Source organism: Panthera leo, chromosome A3, assembly GCF_018350215.1.
Source record: "Panthera leo isolate Ple1 chromosome A3, P.leo_Ple1_pat1.1, whole genome shotgun sequence".
NCBI classification, from domain to species: Eukaryota; Metazoa; Chordata; class Mammalia; order Carnivora; family Felidae; genus Panthera; species Panthera leo.
In genome coordinates, this window is record NC_056681.1 from 59,974,105 (window position 1) to 59,998,448 (window position 24,344).

Below are 24,344 nucleotides of genomic sequence, written 5' to 3' on the forward strand. Positions count from 1 at the left end.
CCATCCATAAGATGAGGAAATATCCCTGCTAGCTAGGGCAATGCCACTCAGTGATTTCTAAATTACCCCTCAAACTGAGAAGAAATACTTGGGTGAAGTTAATAGACAGAAACCTGCATGTTCGAAGGGAACTTAGCTGGGAAAGGACTTGAAAGGGAGAAAGGCGTGCACCATCAGCAAGGTTGGGCTAAGGGCAGCACAGCTGCTGAGACTTGCCTTCCCTCTGGGGAACCAGACATCCTACTGTACCAGGGACTTTTATCTTAGCCCCAGTGGCTCTCTGGTTCTCTTCTTACCCTGCCTGCCTGCCTTGCTCTGTGCCCTGCCTTGATGTCAACTCCTACCACCATGATCCAGTAGCTTTCTGTCTCTATATTCACGTTTCCCCATTGCCTCCTTCAGATCATTTTAGAAGAGCTCTCAGGTCGGTACTTGCAGTAGTAGTCTATAGGCATAAAAACAAAGCTTCTAATCTCTTAAGAACCCCAAACCAAATTTTGGAAAGAGAATGCATTCCACTTATTACTAATTGTCCCATTTCAGAAAAATACCAGACAATGAGACAGCACCCCCCTCTTTATGCACATGGTGCTTTAGTAGCAAAGGGAGTGAGGGAAGCAAATTATTGTTTAATAAGCACACTTTCATTATGCCTTCTATTTGACTATGAATAATTAACCAGTTAAATATTAAATAATTAACGGAGTGAAATAGATTAAAAAACAAACTCATAAATGCCTTCTCCTATAGCCATCCCCATCTCTTCACAAAGTCTAAGCCAAAAGCTGCCAACGCTAATTATAAAGGTAGTGATACAGCCATAATCACCTTCTGTGGAGCACCTACTTTTTGCCAGACACTATGCACTCTGTTTGTCGCTAACCCTTTTAGTAATCCTACAAGATAGGGTTATTAACACCAATTTACAGATGAGGACATCAATAATCAGAAAAGCAAACTTGCCCAAGGTCATTCTGCTGGTTCACGGCAGGGACAAGATGACACGTGGTTTCTCAGATGCTGACTCCAAACCTGTTCTGCCATTCCACTTCTCTATAATTGAGAGATGGGTTTTGGCAAATGCACTTTTATGATTATCTGTCTGTGGAAGGGGGTTCAGGAACATAAGTAAGAGGAAAACATGGCCAAGAATGTAATTATCACCCTCTTCCCCCTCCTGGCCTCCACAGTCTTCCTCTCTGTCCCAAATAATACCTTCTTTACCCTTAGATACGTATGAAAGAGCAGTTTGATTATTGCAAACCACAGCTAGTTCTAGGATTAATTACAATCTATACATCTAGTAGGAGGGCTAATTTCTGGTTGTTTGTGCTGTCACAAAAAAGGTGTTATGTAGAGCAGAAGTAAGGTGACAGTGGCACCATTAATAACATGACCTTTCTTATGAGCTGGTTAGGAATTTGGTTCATTTCTCATAAACCTAGACTTAATATGACTTATTCTTAGAATTGATACAGGAAAGGGGCACCTGGGTGGCTCAGTCGTTTGAATGTCCCAACTTCAGCTCAGGTCATGACTTCACAGTTTGTGGTTTCAAGCCCCACATTGGGCTCTATGCTGACAGCTCAGAGCCTGGAGCCTGTTTCAGATTCTGTGTCTCCCTCTTTATCTGCCCCTCACCCACTCTCACTCTGTCTGTCTCTCTCTCAAAAATAAATAAACATTAAAAATTTTTTCAAAAAAGAAATGGTACAGGAAAATACCAGTCCCATATTCAGAATGTGGGAAACCCTCCTACTGCCCCGCCGAATGCTTTATTTTTTTTTTTGAAAGCATCTTTTAAAATTACACTAATTAATGCTTCTCAACAGGAGGACAAGGTTTTTAAGAGTGCAGGAAACTAGCAGGTGTCTGTGTGTTGCAGCAGGAACTCTGGGGTGAAGTTGTCACCTGGGTTTAACAAGAGTCATTAAGTTCCTACAGCTGTACACTCAACATCAAAACCCTCTTTAAATTCCAAGAACCCAAAGTGATTTTACTACTTTTAACATTTTAACACAATGTTTAGTTCTAGAAACAACCCACAATTAAAGAATAGAAATTATAATATTTTTAAGCCCGGAGGAAAAAAATGAATGTTGAAAGCCAGGTGAATCTAAAAATGAATTATGGAATTGTATGGTTCTTATTTTTCCAGAAAGTCCCTGGGAAATAGGTAAAACAATGCTCTTAACACAGAGGGACAAGACAATAAAACAAGTCACATCCATCTTCCTGCCCCCAAAGAAACTGGAAAACAACAAAACTGCATCTAGAACAAGAAATCTTCAGAAAAGTCTAAAATGAAGGGATCTAGCATGAAATAAATTTTTGGAGTGGCAGCTGTATTTTGACTTCAGTCAGTGCTCTTATCCTTAAGCTATCCTCTAATCCTTATTGGAGAGTCCAGGGTTTACAGGGATGCTGAAGTCAGGGAGCTGAGACGTGGGTCTCTAGTGCACAGGATGGATTTCCTTACAAGAAATCACACTCTTTACATGTGAAGGAAATAATGAAAGGCCAGACACAGTGTGGTATCAGAGAACTGAAAATCTGATGGCCCAAGGAGCAAGTGTGATGCACCCACCTAAGACACCCTTGAAATTTCCAGGTTGAAGGCTTTTGTATTTTTCAGTCCCCAGTGCTTGCCTTCCCCGCATAGGCCCATAGGGTCATACTGTTTTCTAACACAGGTGTTCTCCTTGTCTTTCTCAATCTGTGAAAGCTGAATTGAAAACTGCTTCTCAAATTGATGCTATTAATCTTGACCTACGTGGTTCATCCTCCATTTTATCCATTGATGATTAACCTCATTGAGAACATGGGGATAGCCTTAAATTAAAAGGCTCTGGCTTAGATTAGTTGGTGTTCCAAATCTGAGATTCTTCTCTCCAGGAGACATGTATAAGACTAGAAAATACAGCTCCTGGGAATCCCCTTCTCAGGCCAGTTTTAGTCCAAATTGAACATATTCCTGGGTTTTCAATATGAAGAAACAAGATTTCACTATGATTTTTGGTAATGCTACAATTATACATTTTTATTGGTTATTTGCTTAGTTATAATTTTAGCAGCCTAAGCTGTACTGTAAAAAAATAGAAGAAAGTACTTTCCTTTTTCAGCAGCTACTATTTTTCTAAAAGGTTTCCATGAGTAGTGTTTCCGTCAAGATAATGATTGTTGTTATTCTTAATGGACATGAATACATTATATTTACTATTATTTTTCATACCATAGGTCTTTTACTATAGTAACAAAATGAGGATGTTCTTGAATTTTTGTTGATTTAGGGTAAAACTTTAGCCTGCTTGTTCAGAGCCAAAATCTGCCCAGCCTTCGAGTTTGACCTTGAAGTCTATTTAAAGTCCAAGGATGGATTGACAATTAGAATATACTCTCTAGCCCCATTAGGGAAGGATTTGTGTGCTTCCCCCAGTTTTTCTTACTCAAGAGCTGCTGCTCTGAATCCCAGGTATGGGCCTTCCAGAGTGTTTCCGTTCACCAAATACAGTACTCTTGTTAGCTACCCGCATTTAAAGGATATGTAATTTTTATTACACTTTTCTGTTGTTGGAAGCACTTATCTGATAAGAGTGTCATAACACAAATAATTTGTGTGAAACTGAAAACAAAATAGTGCTCTGATCTGCAGCAGCCACCGCCATACATAAAAGTCGACTTTGGCAGTTTGTATTTTTGTTCCCAAGTGATGGAATTAAACCAGTGTTTTATTTTGAGAAGAGTGAGTTTCTGAGCACAAAGAATGCTGGAGTTAGCTATGGTCATCTGCCAGGCCTGTGGAGGTAGACACCCCATTTTAGCAGACCTCTGAGTTGGCAGCAGATGTTGAAACATTGCTGAAAGAGAAAGAAGATATTCAGTCGCTCTCAATCCTGGCAACCATCATATGTGTTTGGTAGGACAAGTATAGCTTATTGGTGCTATCATTCTAGAAGGAGAGAAAAGAGAATCCCAGGGAAATTAAATGAATTCCTATTACTTTATCCATTGTGCTAGGCCTCCAGAGAGCTATAAGAGAGTTTAAAAGACATAATCCCTTCCCTCAAACAGGTTATACAGGAAAACCTTGGACTGTGAGTAATGTGTTCTGGGAGTGTTCCACAAGATGAGTGAACATTTCTAGTAAATTTTAACTTGATAAATGAGCGATGTCTTGCAATATGTGTATGTGATGCCAAACATCACATGGTCACAACTGAGCCACCGGTTCTTGAAATTCGCTTTGATGTACAAATGATTTGGATTACAAGCATGTTTTTGGAATGAATTATGCCCATAAACCGAGGTTTTACTCTAACAAGGGTTATAAATTCATAATCTGATAGTGGTAACACATGAAAGGTAAAGTCACAGCCCCAGGTAGCATGGAAATGTTAAGTAGGGGACACAGATCACAGTAATGGAGAGGTGGAGGGTGTGGCTCTCGCTAAGGATCACGCTGGTCAGTGACCTTCATAAAGAGACGAGGGATGAGAAAGAATGAAGAGATAAGTGAAGTTGGAAAAACATGAAAGGAAAAGCAAAAAAATGTCAAGATAGGAAAACCTAGGGCAGGACAAGAAGTAAACCCATCTGGCTTGTGGGGAGGACCGTACAGAAAAGTAACAAGCAGTAACACTGCAGTGTTTCTTGATGGCACCATATGACAGAGCATCTTGAATGCTTGGACCAGAGTCACTGGAAGCTTTTGAGCAAGTGTAGCATAGTAACTATTTTAAATAAAACACTTGGGTGACAGTGATCAGGATAGATTGTAGTGGGGAGACAGTAGGCAAGGAGAGAGACCAGGGAAAGTATTTCTCTATTTGCTGATTTTAATAGGGAAATTTAAATGTTGTTCAAAAATTTTCTGGTTTCCTCTGTTTGCAAACTAACTATACTTTGCGGATCTTTATACTGTATATTTTGAACACTAAGATTTCAGGCTCAAATTCAACTGCCTTGAATAACAAAGAGCTACACTGCTTAATGAATGGATGCCCTAAGCCTCTGACCATTTGTCCTAGGACAGGCTGATGAAGGTGACACCAGAGTAAGTGGGGAGCTGCATGGAGGGAGAGGGTTGTGCAAAATGAGCACATGAAAGTCTGCTCACCTTTAAGCTCTGGACTCTTGGGACTCAAGGTCAATCTTACAGTAAAATAGATGTGAAAATGGACACTGGCCTGTATGCCCCATGGCCTTCAGAAAACCAGTATAAGGAGGATAGAAAAAAAAAGTTGGACAGTTAATGAAATGCAGTATTCTATACCGTTATCATTGAACCATCTGTTACTTCATTTAGCAGAAAAGTGAGTGTATTTACTATAAAGAGACTTGGCATTTTAAGCCTATATAAGAAATAAGAAGACACCCTGAAATATATCCTTTGGGTAACTAGACATCTGCTTGGAGAGATGGGACTAGTGAGGCTGTGTTAAGACAGATATGTCTTATTCTTAATCCTACCAGTTGGCTAAGGAACCTAAGCTCAAAACTGAGGCCCTCTCAGTGTTGAGGAATAGGGTGTGACCTCATTCCTAAGTGGCAAGAAAATCAAAAAGGAAGGAAGGCAGACAAAGAAGTGGCAAGGGACATTAGAAGTTCAGAAAGCAACTACCTAAACTCTGGAGTAATTGGCCTTACATTACTTCTGTGATCCAGGAAGTGGCTATAGGATAGCCACTGTGATGATGGGATGGTTGAGGAGAGGAAGTCAAGAGCATGAGTGGGGGTGGGGGACAATGGGCACAGTGGCATGGGATTGATGACCTTGCAATGGGTAGGAATCTTTTCCTGTGAAGAATATTTTGTGAGACAAACTAAGTGAAATTTTAGAAGTTATCAAAAATCTTACCTTTGTTTACATTTTAAACTACTAGAAACAGGTATAAATTAAACGCTTAAAAAAAAAACAAATCTCATTATTATTATGTCAAGGCTCTGTTCCCATGAGAAAACTTAGGGACAGTGTAAAGAATCATTATTATGATTCTTTCTTAGGAATCATGGTAATTGCTTTAAATAACTTTCTGTTTTAGTACTCTATAGTTTGTGTTAATAATTGCTAGCTTAATTGCAGGTTACATTTGCATAATACTTCATTCTTTTATCAAAACACTTTCCCATGTATTCTCTCATCTCAGTATCCCAATATCTAAAGCTCAGAGAGAAATTCTGTTTCTCAGTTTAGAGACCCAGAATTCTGAAACTCAGTTTGATGTTAATCAGTACTGTCTTTTATTGAGTGACTAAACATAAAGGAACATGCTATGCTCCTTATATGTATTATCTCATTTAATCTTCATGATTAAACCATGAGATTGTTAACATCTCTATTTCCTCTGGTTCTAAAATACTACAAGCTGAGATTTGATTGATTCCTAAGTCTGTGGTTTTAAAATCACTACAATTTACTCAAGATGTCACTTACCTAAGCTCACTGAGCTAGTGTGACAGAAGAGGAAATAGGAATAATCTATTTGTTCTTAATTTTCCCATCTAACCCTAATGGAGAATTTTTACATAATAAATGATCAATCTTTTAAAAAATCATCGCACATTGATTTTTAAAGTATATATTTAAATAGTTTGTATAAAAAATTCTTATTTTTTTTGGAAATTCTAAAGATTTAAATGTTTTAAGCAACCCGTTTATCATTCCTTCATATATTTAGCAGAACTCATTAGGTAGAAAAATTACATAGAAATAGTTAGAATTAAAATAAAGTTAGTGAGCAGTTTTGCATTGAAATATGGGTGTTCAGTTCAATTCAGTGAGTTAATTTTGAGTGTTTAGTATTTATAATGTGCTTCAGTCTACACAAAGACATGTTGGCAGTATCCCTCTCTGAAGAAATTTTCAGTCCTTCTTTACAAGATTATGTTTAATAGATCTGAATGTTATTGAAACATATTGAGATTCCTAAGTATGATTTCTGTTCTACTTTGGAGGAAGGAATGGGAGGGGAAAGAGGGAGAAATGGTTGTGTGCAGATTGAGGTATGTACTCATAAAACTGTAAGACAAAAAAGAATCTAACAGGTACTACGAGAGAGAAAAACAAATACTTTTGGAGGAGCATGAGAAGGGAACCGTCGTATCATCTTGGAATGGAAGGGGAATCAGCAAAGGCCTCAAGACATAGATGATGTTTAAGATGAGCCTTAGTGGATGGATAGAAATCCAAAGTGCATATGAGGGCAGGACATTCACACACAAAAGTATAGTGTCAATGAAAACAGAGATGTAGTTTTTCTTATACGTACTGTGCGTGTAGATTAATAAAAAGGCACAAGGCGGAAAACAGACTTTGTTGTAGAAGGTCTTGAATACTAGGATGAGGTCTTTAAGAGCAAATGCAGTGAAGTGAAAGACAAATAGTGGGCTGGAGGTATGAGATATATGTGCAAATTTCAGCTGTGGCATTTATGAATTGAGTGAACTTGGGCAAATCAGTTAATCTCTTTGAGCAATATGGATGTAATAATAATTAGTAATAATTAAAGGTTGAGTGTAAATTTAAAATCTTGTGTGGAAATACTGTGAAAACTGTAAAGCACAACAGGAGTCATTGTGGCCATGGTCGTCATCATATTGTTATGTATATAGTGGGATGTGAAAATTTTGGAGGAGTGAAGCTCTTCATCTGGATCTGTAGTCTAGAAAAATTAAGTTGGCAGGAGTGTAGCAGAAGGATTAATAATAGCAAAAGAAAGAACCAGTGAAGAAGCTATTAAAGTAATTCAGGTTAAAAGTAGTGAAGGTGTGATTAGTATGGTAGAGATATTGCAGAGATACTGTCCCAATTTGGCCTTCATCCAAAAATATACTGAGCACCCACTCTGTTCCTTGACACTAACTCAGTATTCCTGCATAACAACCTCAAAAGAGACAACATGGATAGATACAGGATAGAACTGGCCAAGACTTGGGGAGGAGAGTTAAGAGGAGAGAGGGACATAGAGGGTCACTGGATCTTCCTTTGCTTTCCACTGGAAACACCTTGGTAACAGCACAATGGAGAAGGGACATCTCAAATGCATATGAGCTTAACCCATCTACAGAACAGGTGTTAGGGTGGGTGAGAGATGTTAATAAGGTCAATAAATACTTCCCCGGGTGGGTTTGACTCTGTCTGCTCCCAGTGTAGGTCTGCACTATCTAAGGTATTGAAGGAGGAGAGTTACCAAAACAAAACAAAACAAAACAAAAACGCACAAGACCATCCTTAAGAATGTCTTTGACTTGAAAAACCTGACAGAATCCCTTTTTCCCAAGCGAGGTGAGAAAATGTCTTCAACTAAAAAGAATTTCTCACTTTGCTTAAAACAGATCAACTACTGTTTCTATGCTTGCTTGGGTTTGAAGGTGGAAGGAAAAAAAAAAAAAAACAGGTTAAAACCCTACTTGTAAACACCGAGTAAGTGTCCTGGTGATCAGAAATTGATTGAATTTAATTGTACAATCACTTAGTGACTGCAGATCCCTTCCAGGAGGTGGAACTGGAGGAGAAAACTATAAGTGAATAAACAACCGTTCTCTCTCACACAGTGCAGTGTACGTGTGTGTCAAAACACATACCACAGAGGACTGTGCATTGAGCTGAAGTTGTATTCTTAATACTGTGTTATAAAAATGGCAAGATACTTACTTCTCTCTCTATTTCATACATGTGATATGTTTTTTTACTTCTCCATGAAGGAAATTTTTATGAAGACCAAAGTGATATGTGGGGCTTATTGAAAACTCATACTAATATTAGTTTTGAACAAAATAAAAAAGTCCTCTAATAATGACCCTAAAGTCAGAAGTACTTTGTACATTCCTTCAGAAACACCCTGTGAAATTTTGTGGGATCAAGTCCAAGAGAAGCAGCCCCCTTTGTACAGCATTTTCCATAGAGCTTTTACTACTGGGTTGTCCCTTTACTCAGGAGCTTAAATGAAGTAAAAAATAGGACAGCCTTGCAGATCTTTTTAAGATGTAAAGGGAGCATGGGGATAGCCATGGAACCAAGAATTGGTAAAATTAGGAAAAGAAATCATGAAAGTGGGTCTCACATCCTTTTTTAAAAAATCCCTTTCATTCTTTATTCATCTCTTGTTCATTCCTGTCCCTTCCATGTATTAAGGCAGGCTCATATAGCTGTTTTATATGCTACTGACTTTAAATAATCTCTGTATTACAGAGCTGTGTTTTTTCCCTCTCTTTAGGAGATGACCTGGCTCCCACCACTTTCTGCTGTTCAAGCACCTGGCAAAGTGGAACCAAGCAAATTTCCATTTCCAAATAAGGTGAGATCTTGCAACACTCAGGAGGAATATGCTTTACTCACACAGAGATTTTTAGTGGATAGTGGATTTTCCCTTGGTTGTTTTTTCCTCTGTAAATATTCCTGCCAGAGGCATATGGCTTTGATTTTCAACAATTTGCAAGCATGTATTTATTCATCAAAAGGAGAAAATTAAGCTTTGACTTCCATACTTTCTGCAAAATGTGATGCATATTATAATTGTCATTTTATCTAAAAACATTTGTGAAATTGAAATGCATCTTACAATCATTTTATACATTCAGTGTGATTGTGTCTTTTTTTTCTCCTGAAAAGCTATTATTAAATTGATGATGTATCTTAAAATCAATGTCTTAGAATTGAAGACATGTAGTATATCATTGCTCTTGGGGATCTTTTATAAACCTTAAAATATTTTCTAGGACTTTAAAAGACAAATTTCCATATTTTCTAAGGACAAGCACACACTCAAAAAATCAGCCACAATATATCTATTTAAATTACATGTGAGTCTAATAGGTTTTATGTTCTATTCTTCACCATACAACTAACACTTAACTACATATTCATAAATATAAAATTATGCAAGTAGAAGCAAAATATAAAAGTGTCCAATACCCTCATCCAGATTTTATTTCCCTACCCAGAGTTTACTCTCAAGAGTTTGGTGTATACCCTTTTAGCCATCTTCGCTGTGCATTATATACATATATGTGCATATGCAGTTTTAAAAAACTCTTAAGTGGTATAGTTCTACAAACATTTCTTCTAAGAGTTTTTCAGATACCTTGAATGCATATCATTGCTAAATACCAACATTGCAACTTTTTACAGTGAATTATTAAAATAACATTTCATTATAATTATCACAGTGGTAAATTCCATTCTAAGAGCTGACTTTCATTTCCCTAACAAAGTGTATTTGGAGATCTTTCCAAGTAAATACATGGAAATGTTCTTCATTATTTAATAGCAGCACAATCTTTTGTCATATGAACTGTAGTTTATTTGGTCAAGCTCCTTTTGATGGATATTGAAATTGCTTATGGTTTGTTGTTATCACAAGCACTAGCACAACCAACATTTTTTGTAATGTCTCTTGTATATCTCTTATTAAATATCTCTAGTACAGATATCTAGAATAGGAATTGGGTGCTGGAAACATGAGAAACCATATTTAGCTTTGACTGTGTTTCAATAGTACTTTTTTATGCATCTTGCCAACGTTTAACATTATCTGGTTTTATATCATTGTGTCTGTAGTGTGGGTAAAAAACTGATATCCCATTGTTTTAATTTGCATTTCTCCAATTACTTTGGAGTTTGAGCATTGACCGTTTTTCCTTTACAAATTGCCCATTTGTATCCATTACCAATTTTGAAAAATGATTTATAGGAACTCCTTATATCTTATTCATTTGTCTGTTATATATGATACAACTATTTTCTTACAACCTTATTTATGTACATTTTATACTAGTAAAGTGTTTAATTTTTATGTCAGAGAAAAATTATTTCCTGCTCCAACATTCTAACAGTGTTCTCTATTTTATTCTCATTTTTTATAGTTTCATTTTTGGATTTTAAAAAAGGTTTGTGGATGGTATAACATAGGATTCTAGCTTTCTTCTTTTCAGTGGTTAGGAAATCATTGTTACACTATCAACTAATTAGTCCATGTCCCCCTACCCCCACCACTGGTTTGAAATGTCACCTATGTCAACAATTGAATTTGTTTCAGGACTGTCCATTTGTTTTTGTTTTTCAGTATATTTCTTTAATTCTTTCCCAATAACTTATTTTTAAATCAGAGGTTGACAAGCTTTTTCTGTAAAGGATAACATTGTAAACAGTTTAGGCTTTGCAGACAATACCTAAATGAATGAATGTGGCTATGTTCAAATAAAATTTTATTTACTGAAACAGGTAGTGACACAATATATAAAGAACTCTTACAACCCACCAATAAAAAGATAACTCATTTTAAGAATGGGCAAAGGATTTAAATAGCCATTTCTCCCAAGAAGATCTACAAATGCCTGATTAAGTATACGAAAAGACACTATTGCTACTGTTAATCATTAGAGATACAAATCAGAACCATGGGAGATACTCTTTCGTGTCTACTTAAATGGCTAAAATCAGGGGCATCTTGGTGGCTCAGTTGGTTGACTGTCTGACTTTGGCTCATATCATGATTTCGCAGTTTGCAAGTTCAAGCCCCACATCGGGGTCGCTGCTGTCAGCGCAGAGCCAATTTAGATCCTCTGTCCCCCTCTCTCTGCCCCTGTCCTGCTTGCTCTCGCTCTCTCTCTCTCTCTCTCTCTGTCTCAAAAATAAATAAAACATTAAAAAAAACTAAGAGCTACGGGACACCTGGGTGGCTCAGTCAGTTGAGCATCCAGCTTCGGCTCCCGTCATGATCTCACAGGCTCTGTGCTAACAGCTCAGAGCTTGGAGCCTGCTTCGGATTCTGTGTCTCCCTCTCTCTCTGCCCCTCCCCTGCTCACACTCTGTCTCTCTCGCTCTTAAAAATAAATAAAAAATAAAAAAAATTAAGAGCCTATTAAATGGCTAAAATCAAAGGCAAACAAACAATAATCAGTGTTGGCAAGAGTATTGAGAAACTGGAACTCTGTTATCAATTGCTGGTAGGATCTAAAAAGAAGCAGCCTCTTTGAAAGACACTTTAACAGCTCCTCAAAAGTTTAACATCAGGTTATCATATGATCCAGCAATTCCACTCCTGGGTATCTATTCAAGAGAATTGAAAAGGAATGCTACTGGACTATATATATATATATCTGTTTACTGAACTCCTTTTCATTCTGCTAGATTTTTTTTTTTTTTGGTAGACTTATATTTTCCAAGTGGGGAGAAACAGAATATGTAGCAGTAAAATACATAACATGTTAGATTATGATGTATAGTGAAAGGAAGATAATGGATGCTGATGGTGAATGGGGGTGGATGAATATTAAATAGAGAGCTTAAGAAAGACCATCCTAAGGAGGTGACACTTGAGCTGAAGGAAGAGAAGGAGTGAGTCACACAGACAAGTCGAGGAAGGGAGTTCTGGGCAGATGGAAGTGAAAGTGCCTGCATGCTGGAGGGACCACAGGGCCACTGGGGTCAGGGCAGAGCAACCCAGGCAAGGAACAGTAAGTGACACAGTGAGGTAAATGCAGTCACATTATGCTGGGACAGTAGGGCCACTAAAAGATTTGGGGCTTTACATGAAATAAAAAGCTGTTAAGAGTTTTGCAAATAACAAATGCGTTCCATTTTATCCTTCTTATTGTGTCAGCTGGAGTCTATACATTTTTTTGTCATATTCATGACATTAATAAGGATTATTCTAATCGTTGAGTATAATTGTTAACAGTGAGTATAAGAATTGCGTATTATAGGTCCAGCTGAGGTAGCTTCCTTCTATTTCTAGCTTTCTGAACATTTAATTTTTTTTTCATGTTTAAAACTTAAGGTACAATTCGCAAGTAGCAAATTTACTCTTTTTTAGTATCCTGCAGGTTTTGAAAAACACGTATGCTCTTGAGACCACCACACTCAAGGTACAGAAGCGTTTTATCGCCACCCAAAACTCCCCCTTGATACTCTCTAGTCAACACCTCCTGTACCCCAATCCCTAGCAATTGCTGATCTGTTTTCCAGAGTATATATGAATAGAACAAGTTTGAATTAAGTTGAAATTTATTCAGTATTTATTGAGATGTTCATAATTTTTTTTCTTTAATCTGCTAATATAGAAAATTACATTAATAGATTCTCTAATTTTTTTAATCACCTGTATATTCCTATTATTAGTTTCCTTGACTATGGTGTATTGTTCATTTGATACACTCTTGGATTCAATATGCCAATATTTAATTTAGGAATTTTACTCCTGTGTTCATAAGTGATCTTGGTCTAGTTATCTTTTTGTGTATGTTTGTTCAGTTTTGACATCAGGAATATAACTGCCTTCTGTAATGAATTCTTTAGCTTTCTACCTTTTTCTGTATTCTGGGACAGTTTAAATAACATGCCAGTTTCCCCCTCCTTAAAGGCGTGAAGTAACTCAACTGTAAGACATACTGTACATAATTTTCTTTTAAAAGTAGATCTCGAATTATATTTTCATTTTCTTGTATGCCTATTGGCTTTTTCAAATTTTCTACCTCTTCTTCGGTTAATCTTTCTTTGTTCCTTTTTTTTCCTCCTTTAGGGTTTTCAAACATATACATAATATCCTGTGTTTCTAGTAATTGCCTTTTAATGTTTAATACATTAACCTATTTAAACTTATTTTTATCAACACCTACAATTAACTTATATCCATATTCTACCCCCAAATATAAAACAATTAATTTTAGTTTGGTCTTCCCTCACCATCATTTCTCAGTTTGAGATTACCGTATTTCAAATTGTCATTATTAGAACCATTTTCCAGCATTACACCTTAACAATTATTTGTTAGCTCCTTAATTGGTCCTTAATTGGTCATTGTTTCTTGTGTCTCAAGTCTTTTTTTTTTAACATTTGCTTATTGTTTTGCTAGAGTGTATTTTTTAGCAGGTTTTTAGTCCAGACTTGACCTAAAGTCTCTGATAGTCCTTTTCTGCACTTAGCTTCAATCCTTACACTTCTCTTTGTTTGATCGTTCCTTCAATAATATCGTCTAGGCCTCTTGCTTTAAATACTCTCCATGCCAAGCGTATACTTGTAAATTTATTTCTCTAGACCTTTCTCCATGCCCCAAACTCCGTACTTGTATTTGTACGAACTTACACAACATCTTCGCTTGGATACCTAACAAATAGCTTAAGCTTGATATATTAAAAACTGAGCTCTCAATCCCCCCCCCTCCACAAACCTTTGATCCCAGTGCTTCTCAGTAAGTGATTTCTCCATTTTTGCAGCTGGCTCAAGCCAAAAACCTTAGAGTCATCTGTATTTGTTTTCTAAGACACCTGTAACAAAATACACAAAGTGAGCGGCTTAAAGTAAAAGAAATTTATTTCCTCAGAGTTCTGGAGGCTGGAAGTGTGAAATCAGGTGTCAGCAGGGCCTTGCTCATTCTGAAGGTTCTAGGGAAGAATCCTTCCTTGCCTCTTCCCAGCTTCTGATGACTGTCAGAAGTCTGCCATATTCTTTGGCTTGTAGCTACATCACTTTCATTTCTGCCTCTACAGTCACATGGCTGTCTTCCCTCTCTGTGTGTCTATGTCTCAATCTCCCTTCTGTTATAAGGACTGCAGTCATTAGATTTAGGGCTCACCCTAATCTAGTGTGTCCTTGATTTTACCTGTGAGAACCCTATATCCACATGAAGTCAAATGTACAGATTCTGAGTGGACATGAGCTTTTGGAGGATGCTATTCAACTCAGTACACCATCCTTGACTCTTCTTTCTCTCGTACCACACATCCAACCCATAATTAAATCATGTCTACTCTACTTTGAAGATATATCTTGAATCTAAATCCTTCCCCTATCATCACAGCTACCTCCAGTCTACACTCTCTCACCTTTTGCATTAATTATTGCAATAACTCCCTACCTAGTCTTCCTGTTTCCATACTTGCTCTACCTACCACTTTGTTCTGAGCCGTGATCACATCTAGTTTGGACTCTTACAATTCTCCAACCATTTACCCTAGCCTCTAATACACAGCCTATTCTCCACACAGTAGCCTCAACAATACTTTTTTGAGTCTTGCTTTTTAATCCATTCAGCCACTCTGTGTCTTTGGATTGGAGAATTTAATTCATTTACATTTGAAGTAAGTACTGATACTGTCATTTTGTTAATTGTTTCCTAGCTGTTTTTGTAGTTCCTTTCTGTTTTCTCCTTCTCTCGCTCTCTTCCTTGGTGGTGTGATGACTTTCTTTAGTGGTATGCTTGTATTCCTGTATCTTTTCTGTATTTACTATAGGTTTTTGCTTTATGATTACCATGAGGCTTACATATAACAATTTATATCCATAACAGTCTATTTTAAATTGATAACAACTTAACTTTGATCACATTAAAGCTGAACATTTTTATTCTCTCCCTGCCATGTTTTAGTTTTGGTGTCACACTTCACATGTTTTTGTCTTGTGTATCCCCTAACTAATTATTGTAATCATGGCTATTTTTACCACTTCTATCTTTTAACCATCATTCTACCTTTATAATAATTAATCCACTACCTTAACTATATATTTACTTTTCCAGTAAGATTTACTCTTTCAGATGTTTTCTTGTTATTAATTAGACCACTTCTTTTCAGTTTCATGATGTTCCTTCAGCATTATCTCTTGCAAGGCTGGTTAGTATGATGAACTCCTTTAGTTTTTCCTTGTCTAGAAAACTCTTGATCTCTCCTCTCCTTCAATTCTTAATGATAACTTTGCTGGGTCGAGTATTCTTGGTTAGAAGATTTTTTTCTTCCAGTACTTTACATATATCCTGCCACTCCCTTCTGACCTGAAGAGTTTGTGCTGAAACTCTTATGGGAGTTCCCTTGTGTATAATAAGTTGCTGCTCTTACTGCTTTTAATATTCTCTTTTTGTCTTTAATTTTTGACATTGTAATCCTAATGTGCCTTGGTGTGGGTCTCTTTGGATTCATCTTTTTGGAACTGTCTGGTATTCCTGGATCTGGATTTCTGTTTCTTTCTCCAAGGTAGGGAAATTTTCAGCCATTATTTCTTCAAATAAGTTTTTTGTCTGTTTCTCTTTTTCTCTTCCTTCTGGGAGCCCTGTAATGCAAATGTTAGTCTGTTGTCCTATATGTCCCTTAAACTATCTTATTTCATTCCTTTTTTTTTTTCTCTTTTTGCTCCTTTGTTTGGTGAGTTCCATTGCCTTGTCTTTGAGTAGACTGGTCCTTTCTTACGTGTATTTTTCAGTTCATCATTGCATTCTTCACCTCTGTGACTTCTGTTTTGTACCTTCTTATATTTTACATCTCTTTGTTGAAAATCTCACTATGTTCATCCATTCTCTTCACCAGTTCAGTAAGCATTATTATGACCATTTCTTCGAACTTTTTATCAAATAAATTATCTCTTTCATTAAGGTTTTTGTTTCTGAAGTTTTGCTTTCATTTGGAACACATTCCTCTCTCTCTTCATTTTGCTTGATTCTTTGTGCTGGTTTCTATATAGTAGGTCTAACAACTACTTCAGCCAGTCTTGAAGGAGTGGCCCCATGTAGCAAATGAACCTTTTTATTCAGCCCTGCCCAGATCTTGGTCATCTCTCAAACCTCTGTGCTTGTCCAAGAGCCTATTATATTTTTAACAGCCCCCAGTAGTTGAGGATGTGCCAAAACGTGTCAATGTCCCAAAGGAAAGGATCACAGCACCTAGATTCAAGCTGACTACAAACCAGACCCTCAGGCAGCAGCTTTTAAAGGATGCAAACTTATACAATCCTGAGGGGTCACAGGCATAAGCACTGCCTGACCCCCAGAGCCAGGCAATCTGGAAGTGTTCCCTGGGCAGCAAAAGCAAAAATTTGGGCTCCAAGGGACTATATTCTGGGAGATACCAGCAAGCTAGGGCAAGCCAGAAGGAGAATGCAAAGATGGTTTCCACAGCATATGTTCCTTGACAGCAGTTCCATAAGCCACTGAAATATGTGTCATTCCAAAAGCCTGCCTCTCAGTCTGGAGCTCCAAGACAAACAAAGTGGCTTCCTTCACAGAAAGACTGGGGGCAAGAGGCTGTGCCTCAGTCTACTCTCTGTGCAGTGCCCTGGATGTGGTAGCCTGCTGAGAACCTTCCTCTGATTGCCACAGTCCTATGGGACCCAGGAACACAAGCTCCTCAGGCCACCAGATCCAGGTGATCAAGAGGCATCCCCTGGGCATCTGCTCTAAACACCAGTAACCAAACACACGTGAAGCTCCCCTCCAAGAGACATGGCATTCTAGAACACAGTCAGGATGAGTGCAAAGCTATTTCACCCTCTGAAATAGCTGGAAAGGATTGCAGTCAGCTCCTGGATGCATGTTTAATTAGTAGCCTGCCCTGGAGGCCATAGCCATGATCATTAGCTACTAGGCCTCCTTCACAGAAAGACTGAGCTCCTAGGCCTGTTGCTTCTTGCTGTGTCCTTTGAACTCTTCTCCATTGGTTACAGCCTGTGGAACCTGTGAGTTTAAGCCCAACTGGCCACCCCAACCAGGCAATGTAGAGATGTGCCCTGGCAGCAGTCACAGAAATCAGGGCATCAGACAGGGCTATGAGCTGCTCTCTGGGTGACATCTATTATTACAGTCCCCTGTGACCAGGATCAAGGTTTTTTTTTTTTTTTTAGAGAAACTTATTCCATATATATCTGTGGACTCAGTGTGTCTGCAGGAGGAGGTAAGGTCAAGATCTTCCTGTGTCACCATCTTTAACCAGAACCTGCATGTCCCTCTTGCATTCAGAATTTCTCAGTGGCATCCTCCCACACAAAATACCATGCAAAATCCTTATAATTTTTGTATATAATCCTGCCAAAATAATAGCTTGACCCACAGTACAATCAAATAAGCATTTTTATTACCTAAACATATCCATGGTTTAAGTACAATTTCTGGTGTAATTGAGCACACATACCAAGGCACATTTGGTTGTGACTTTTCCAAAAGAATTGTAGAAATTTGTTTTGTTGAATGTACATGGTTAAGTTTAAGTAGTAACCTACTTCCCATGGTAAAATTGAGCCCTTATCTCATTAGTACAAAAAAATTACTTTTCAAGGCAGAAATTAAGTTATAAGAATCTTATCTTCTACCCAAAAAGATACTTATTAAATATCAGCTAGGGCACAGAATTTCAAATTTAAATTTTAAAATGTGTGTTATTTAGGGGTGCCTGGGTGGCTCAGTTGGTTAAACATCTGACTCTTGATTTCAGCTCAGGTCATGATCTCATGGTCCATTAGATTGAGCCCTGTGCCAGGCTCCTGCTGGGCTTGGAGACTGCTTAAGATTTTCTCTCTGCTCCTCTCAACCCCTGCATGGGTGCTCGCTCACTCTCTCTCTCTCTCTCTCTCAAAACAAAACAAAACAAAAACTAATTGTGTGTCATTTAGGACTTTCATAGGACTTTGGTGGAGTTATGTTACCCTAGATCTTTTTGCCTTGCCCGAGAAAGAAAGAATAAGTCATTTTACAAAGTGTAAGAACATTGCATAATTTTAATAATACTTCTCTTTCAAAAAGCTTATGATAAGTACTATTAACTTATCTTGTACAGATGAAATAAGATTGGATTAGTGTCCTATTTCTGCTGTTAACAAATTACCACAAACTTAGTGACTTAAGACTACACAAATTTATGATCTTACAACTCTGGAAGTCAGAAGTCTGAGCTAAAATCAAGGTGTTGGTGGACTGCATTCCTTCTGAATGCTCTAAGCAAGACTTTGTTTTCTTGCCGTTCTCAGTTTCTACAAGCTGCCCTTGTGACTTAGCTCATTGCCCTCATCATTCTGACCTCTGACTTCCTTGTCACGTCTCCTTCTCTGACTCTCTTTCCTCCTTCCCTCTATTATAAAGGCCCTTGTAATTATATTGGGTCTACTTAGATAACCCAGGATAATCTCCTATCTCAAAATTGTTAATTTAATCATATCTGTGAATTCCTTTTGTCATAAGCAGCAGCATATTCACAGGGTCCAGGAAATAGGATACAGGCTCCTTTGAAGGAGCCCACTGTGCCTACTACAAAGACTGTTGCTAATTTTCACACACACAGTGTATCTTTCTTAACCTGTATCTCAACTAATTAGCATTTTGACAACTGGGGCTTGCAGTTCATTAATTAGATTATTAATGTTTGAGATTATCACTATTGCTAGTGTGCAGGAGCAAGAATTATTTATGGAATTTGAGGGGCAAAATCTCCAAAATGACTAATAAATAACAAAGGTAAGCCCTCATTAAGATTGAAGGGGTGATTTGACCTCACGAAGAAAATCTTTTTAACTGGGCATTGAGTAACCAGTACCACTAAATTAATTAGCTAAATACTTCTGAGAATTTCCCCAATTTGTCTGGGTATTGAAGGACATAATGTATAGTAAAGTCCATTGATAATGAACTTGGATATATTTTTTCTGTTCTCTGAAGACTTAATTTGGTGTTATAGTTCCCTAGACAAAAACTACCAGACATGTTTGTTTCATTCTTTAAATCTCAAAAGTAATTGAAGTCGGTTAAAAAAATAAAAAAAAATAAAAAAAACGGTTTGCCATTATCAGGTATTTAAACCCAGGGAAAAAATTTAATTTGCCCTTTTCTCTTCATTTCTGTAGCAGTCTCCTAAATTTTGAAATGCAAGTAAAGGACTTAAAGTTGTAGCACCTTTTCCATTCTCAGAAGGCATATGTGCAAATTTTAATGATATTTCACAAACATCTGTGGCAATGGATGCTGACTTTGGTGGGTTCAAACATGGTCTGGAACTATTCTTACTGATCAATGTGTAAAGCATTATACATAAGGATTCTAGAATCATCTTAGAAATGATAATCCTATTGCTCTTTTGTACCCTTGAAGGAGAATGAAGCCAGCAAGTATGAAGGAAAGGGCTTTAAAGTTCCAAAGTTCATTTTCTATGTCCCTCTTGTGGTTCCTAGCATGCTTTAAGGTTTACCACAACATGTTTGGACTAAAACTCCATATTTAGAGTTACCTTGAAACAAACATTTAAATTAATTATAAATTACATTATTTCAACTCTTCTGAGTTTACTGAAAAGAATGAGAAGAAAGTGATGGGTGGGAGTGACGGGAGATCCCAAATCAGGTAATTCTTTTTCCTGTAGTGACTAGCTTTATGTGTGGGTCTGAAAATAAGAGAAGATATAGTTCTATTTCTTGCCTTTTATAATTCTAATGATTGATTGATAGACAAGCAAGGAGAGATATGAGTGGAGCAGTCCTCAAATGGTCCCCAAAAGACATTTTTAAGTAGTATCTCACAGTATAAGGATCCTCCTTAAGCTACATGGCTTAAGAACTTCTGTGTTTTATTGACTCAGGTAGATATTTTTTTTAGATTTTAAGTTCCCTAAAATCAGGATTTGTTTTATAGTTGATGATGTCTTACAATTACTTGGCAGTAATTTTCTTTCATAGTAATACATGAGGGAATGTAGCCTCCTACAGTTTTGATGGCATGTTACATCTGATGAAATATAGTCTTTATTACAGTGCTTCATTGAAGGGCTTTCTCAGATACCAGGGTGCTTGGTTATTTCCATCTCCAGCAAAATGATTTATACAAACTTTACTTTCCAGATAAACACCACATGTAAAGAAGGTTTAGGATTCCCAATACCAAATGATACTTTAGATGTTGGGAATTCAGGACTCAGAGACAGAGAAGAATAAATTCCATCTGTAGATACCCTTGTAAGTAACCAGAAGAAGCTCTCCCCTTTGTGCAAGTGTCAGAATGATGCACACTTGATGAATGACACTGGCAAACCAGAAGCATTCAATTAACCTTAGCAATGTCCTGTTACAGGATTGCAGGCAACTTTTTTTTTTAATACTTTACTCCTTTTCTGAATTTTCTTTAATGAATAGATATTACTTTTGTTTGTTTCTTTAAGTAAGTAAATGCTCCTTAATAAGATAAAGCCACCCTTGGGTCAAGACAGTAATAATAGTAGCATTCTTTTAATGATATTTACTATCAAGTTGTACACTTCAAATATGTGCAATTTATGTCATGCAATTTGTACCTTAATAAAGCTGAACTTGTCTTTTTTTTTTTTTAAGAGTCATAGTTGAAAAGATCATTTCTGTAGTGGCAGTATGACACAGTACAGTGAAAACATAAAGCAGATAAGTCCTTCTGAGATTCAGGAAGATTTCAAAGAGCACGTAACTCTTGAGCTTTTTTATTCTGAGCCTTGAAGAAAGAATGAAGTTTACCAAGCAGAAAACAGAAAATGGCAGGACATGCATCCCCAAGGACAAGGAAAGCCTGCAAAGGCTTGAAGCACTCTTGCAGAGCAGTCATGACATCCCTTTCAGCCCTAGGTTATAATATTTTGTATACACATCATCTCCACTACTAACTCACCAGACACCCAGGCCCTATAGGCAGGGATTTGGTGCACTCACTCTATAACTCTTAAGGTGCCTGACAGAACCTTGCAGCCCTTGTAGAGTGCTCCCAGAGGAGTCTAAAATAAAAATGCACAGATGGGGTTAGCAACTCCCTAAGCTACTTATGGAAAACTTAGTAAGAGCCTTTGAGAAAGAGTAGAGAGAGAGAGAAGGCCTTTGAGACAGAAGCTATAGGTGTATGGGTGTCTGGGTGTCTGGGTGGGGTGGCAGGAAGTATAACATGGGAAGGATATAAGTGCCTGGGCCTTTGGGAGGGAGGGGCTTTGTTTCCCTCTACTCTGAATCCAGTCTGGCTCTGGCTTAGTGAAGGATGAAGGATCTGTACACTCTGTGGTAGCCGCAGGGTTTTGCAGCTACCTAGGCAGGGCAGGATTCCTTCAAGAAGCAGCAGCCACAGGCCCTGTTGTTGGCCAGCAGAGACCTAATCAAAATGAGGACAGTGTCCTCGGGACCTAATCTTGAGAGAAGGCTCATAAGGTAACTCACACCCTCCACCAGCCAACTGGCTACATGCTAGCCCAATGTCGGTGAGGATGACAATGGGACATCATTCGTACCCACAGAGTGGCATGGTCAAGAAACACTGGGATTAGAGCCAGTATTTTCAAGCTAGTATTTGTTGGTTCAGTGCACCACCCAGAAGACCTCAATTACGAACATGACATTACATATTAGGACAAAGCCTTTATTTTATTGTGCATCTCCAGAAGTTTCCTTCTTTCCAGAAGGGCAGACTTTTGTGGTGATTTTTTCTCACCAATTACTTTAATCATTTTCTACCTTTCTTCACTACCCACACAAAATAGAAACAATAATCATCATTAATTACACAAATGTTTTAGGTAAAATTCAGAGTTCATGATCTCTGAAATATATGCTCTTGCGGTATGTAATTATAATTCAGGTTATCTGTGAGCTTATTTTTGGTTCTCTGCTCAGAGTCTATGGTCTGTAGTCATCATCTGATGCTTAGGGTATCTAACGTGTACCCAGAAATAAAATGAGCTATTTCCCAAGAGTGTCAGCAAACAGTCTTACAAAAATTCCTACTTTTTCTTTTAAGAATAAACTTAATGCTGAAAACTATCTCAGTTACCATGTTTGTCTATTTGATGGTGAGTGAGTATTTACCTCTCTAGTACAAGACACCTTCAGTATCTCAAAATCTACCCATGGCTCAGAGGAGTCGATTACGTAGAACTCAAAGTACTTTTCACATATCAAAGCTAACATTAATTTATGTTCAGATATAAACTCTAAATTAATTAGAAAAGATGGAAAATATACCAGTCCATTTGAAGGATTTAACTGTGGACATCTTCTTAGTACCAACTATCCAAAGTAGGGCCAAATCATTTATTTATGAGGATTATACTTTAGCCCATCAGTTCAGGACCAGCAGTGTATTTCATTTTAATACACTGTTTCCAAAACCTGAATCTCAGGTTAAGAGTTGAGCTTCTTTTTCTGCAGATGAATAGCTCATTATTACCAACATTGATATTAAAAGCATCTGTGTGTGATTCAGTCAGCCTAGCAGAGTAGGAATCCCTTCCGCTCCTGACTTTCCCACCCAGCCCCCACCCAATAGTCTGGCTGGTTTTGTACTGTTCCAGTGGATTCCTTTTTAAAACATCACATGGGTTTGAATATGCAACAAGTCACATTAAAGGACATCTCCTGTCCCATGACAAACATATTCATGGAGCAAACTTCTAGTAAAATATTTTAAACTATATAATAGAAGTGAATTCCATTTCACTCAGTTTTTGTCCCATGCACTAAAATTATAAAGAAGTTCCACTGGATTTTATATGCTGTGCTTATTCTTTTACATTCCTACCATCTCAATTAATTCATTCTTTCGTAACTCTCCTTATATTTCATACTAAACGGGAATTTTGCAAGGAAGAAGGATGTGAATTCCCAAAACAAAATTTAGTATTCCACTTTAATGCAAATAAAATGAGATTCAATCACTATTTACCTAAACAGTAACTAAACTCAAAATACTATGGAGTACTGACTTTCCACCGTTTCAGGTAAGTGGAAATCTGTAGTAATCTTTCCGTCCACCAATATGAGACTGATAACAGTTGTTCAGTGGAGTGTCCCTGGGGGTCTGGATGCTGGCCTCATCTGCAGAAAGGTGATGAGAGTAGAGAATCAAAGGGAAGTGGGTTAGATTAAAAGTCAGCAATATAATAAATCCTAATAAATAAATCCTAGTAATATGAACTAAAACCATAAACCTCATGGAAGGAAACATATAGATAAATTTATGACTTTGGATTTGGCAGAAGATTCTCAGATATGACACCAAAAGCATGAACAATGACAACAAAAATTAAATAAACTGAACTTCATTAAAATTAAAAACTTCTGTGCATTATGTGATGGGGTGAGGGTGAGGAAGCATTTGTTATTAAACTGTTGGAGTTTTGGAACGAGTGAAAAAAAAAACTGTGCATTAAAGGACATTACCAATAAAGTGAAAAGACAGCTGACAGAATGGGAGGAAATATTTGTAAATCATATGTCTGATAAGAGTCTATTATCCAGAATATATAAAGAACTCTTTCAACTCAACAACAAAAGGCAAACAACCCAGTTTAAAATGGGCAAAGTACTTAAATAGATATTTCTCCAAAGAAGATATAAGATGTCTAACAAAAACATGAAAATGTTAGGGAAATATATATATCAAAGCACACATACTAAGATTGCTATGATAAAATTTCTAAAAATTAAAAGAAAATGACAAGTGTTGGTGAGGATGTGAAGAAACCAGAACCCTTATACATGGCTGGTAAAAATGAAAAATGATTCAGTCATTTTGAAAAACAGTTTGGTAGCTCCTCAAAAAGTTTCATATAGAATTACCATATGACCCTACAAATTCCATTTGTAGGTCTATACCCAA

At 37.3% G+C, this 24,344-nt stretch overlaps 1 protein-coding gene across 3 annotated transcripts in view; it reads left to right on the forward strand.

The window, feature by feature from the left end:
* Positions 1-24,344, forward strand: part of AFF3 (AF4/FMR2 family member 3) — a 567,801-nt gene that overhangs the window by 359,973 nt on the left and 183,484 nt on the right. For all 3 annotated transcript variants that reach the window (XM_042931993.1, XM_042931995.1, XM_042931994.1), the window contains exon 7: positions 9,216-9,296. In XM_042931993.1, the coding sequence (XP_042787927.1) occupies positions 9,216-9,296 (81 nt within the window). The remainder of the gene's footprint in view (positions 1-9,215; positions 9,297-24,344) is intronic.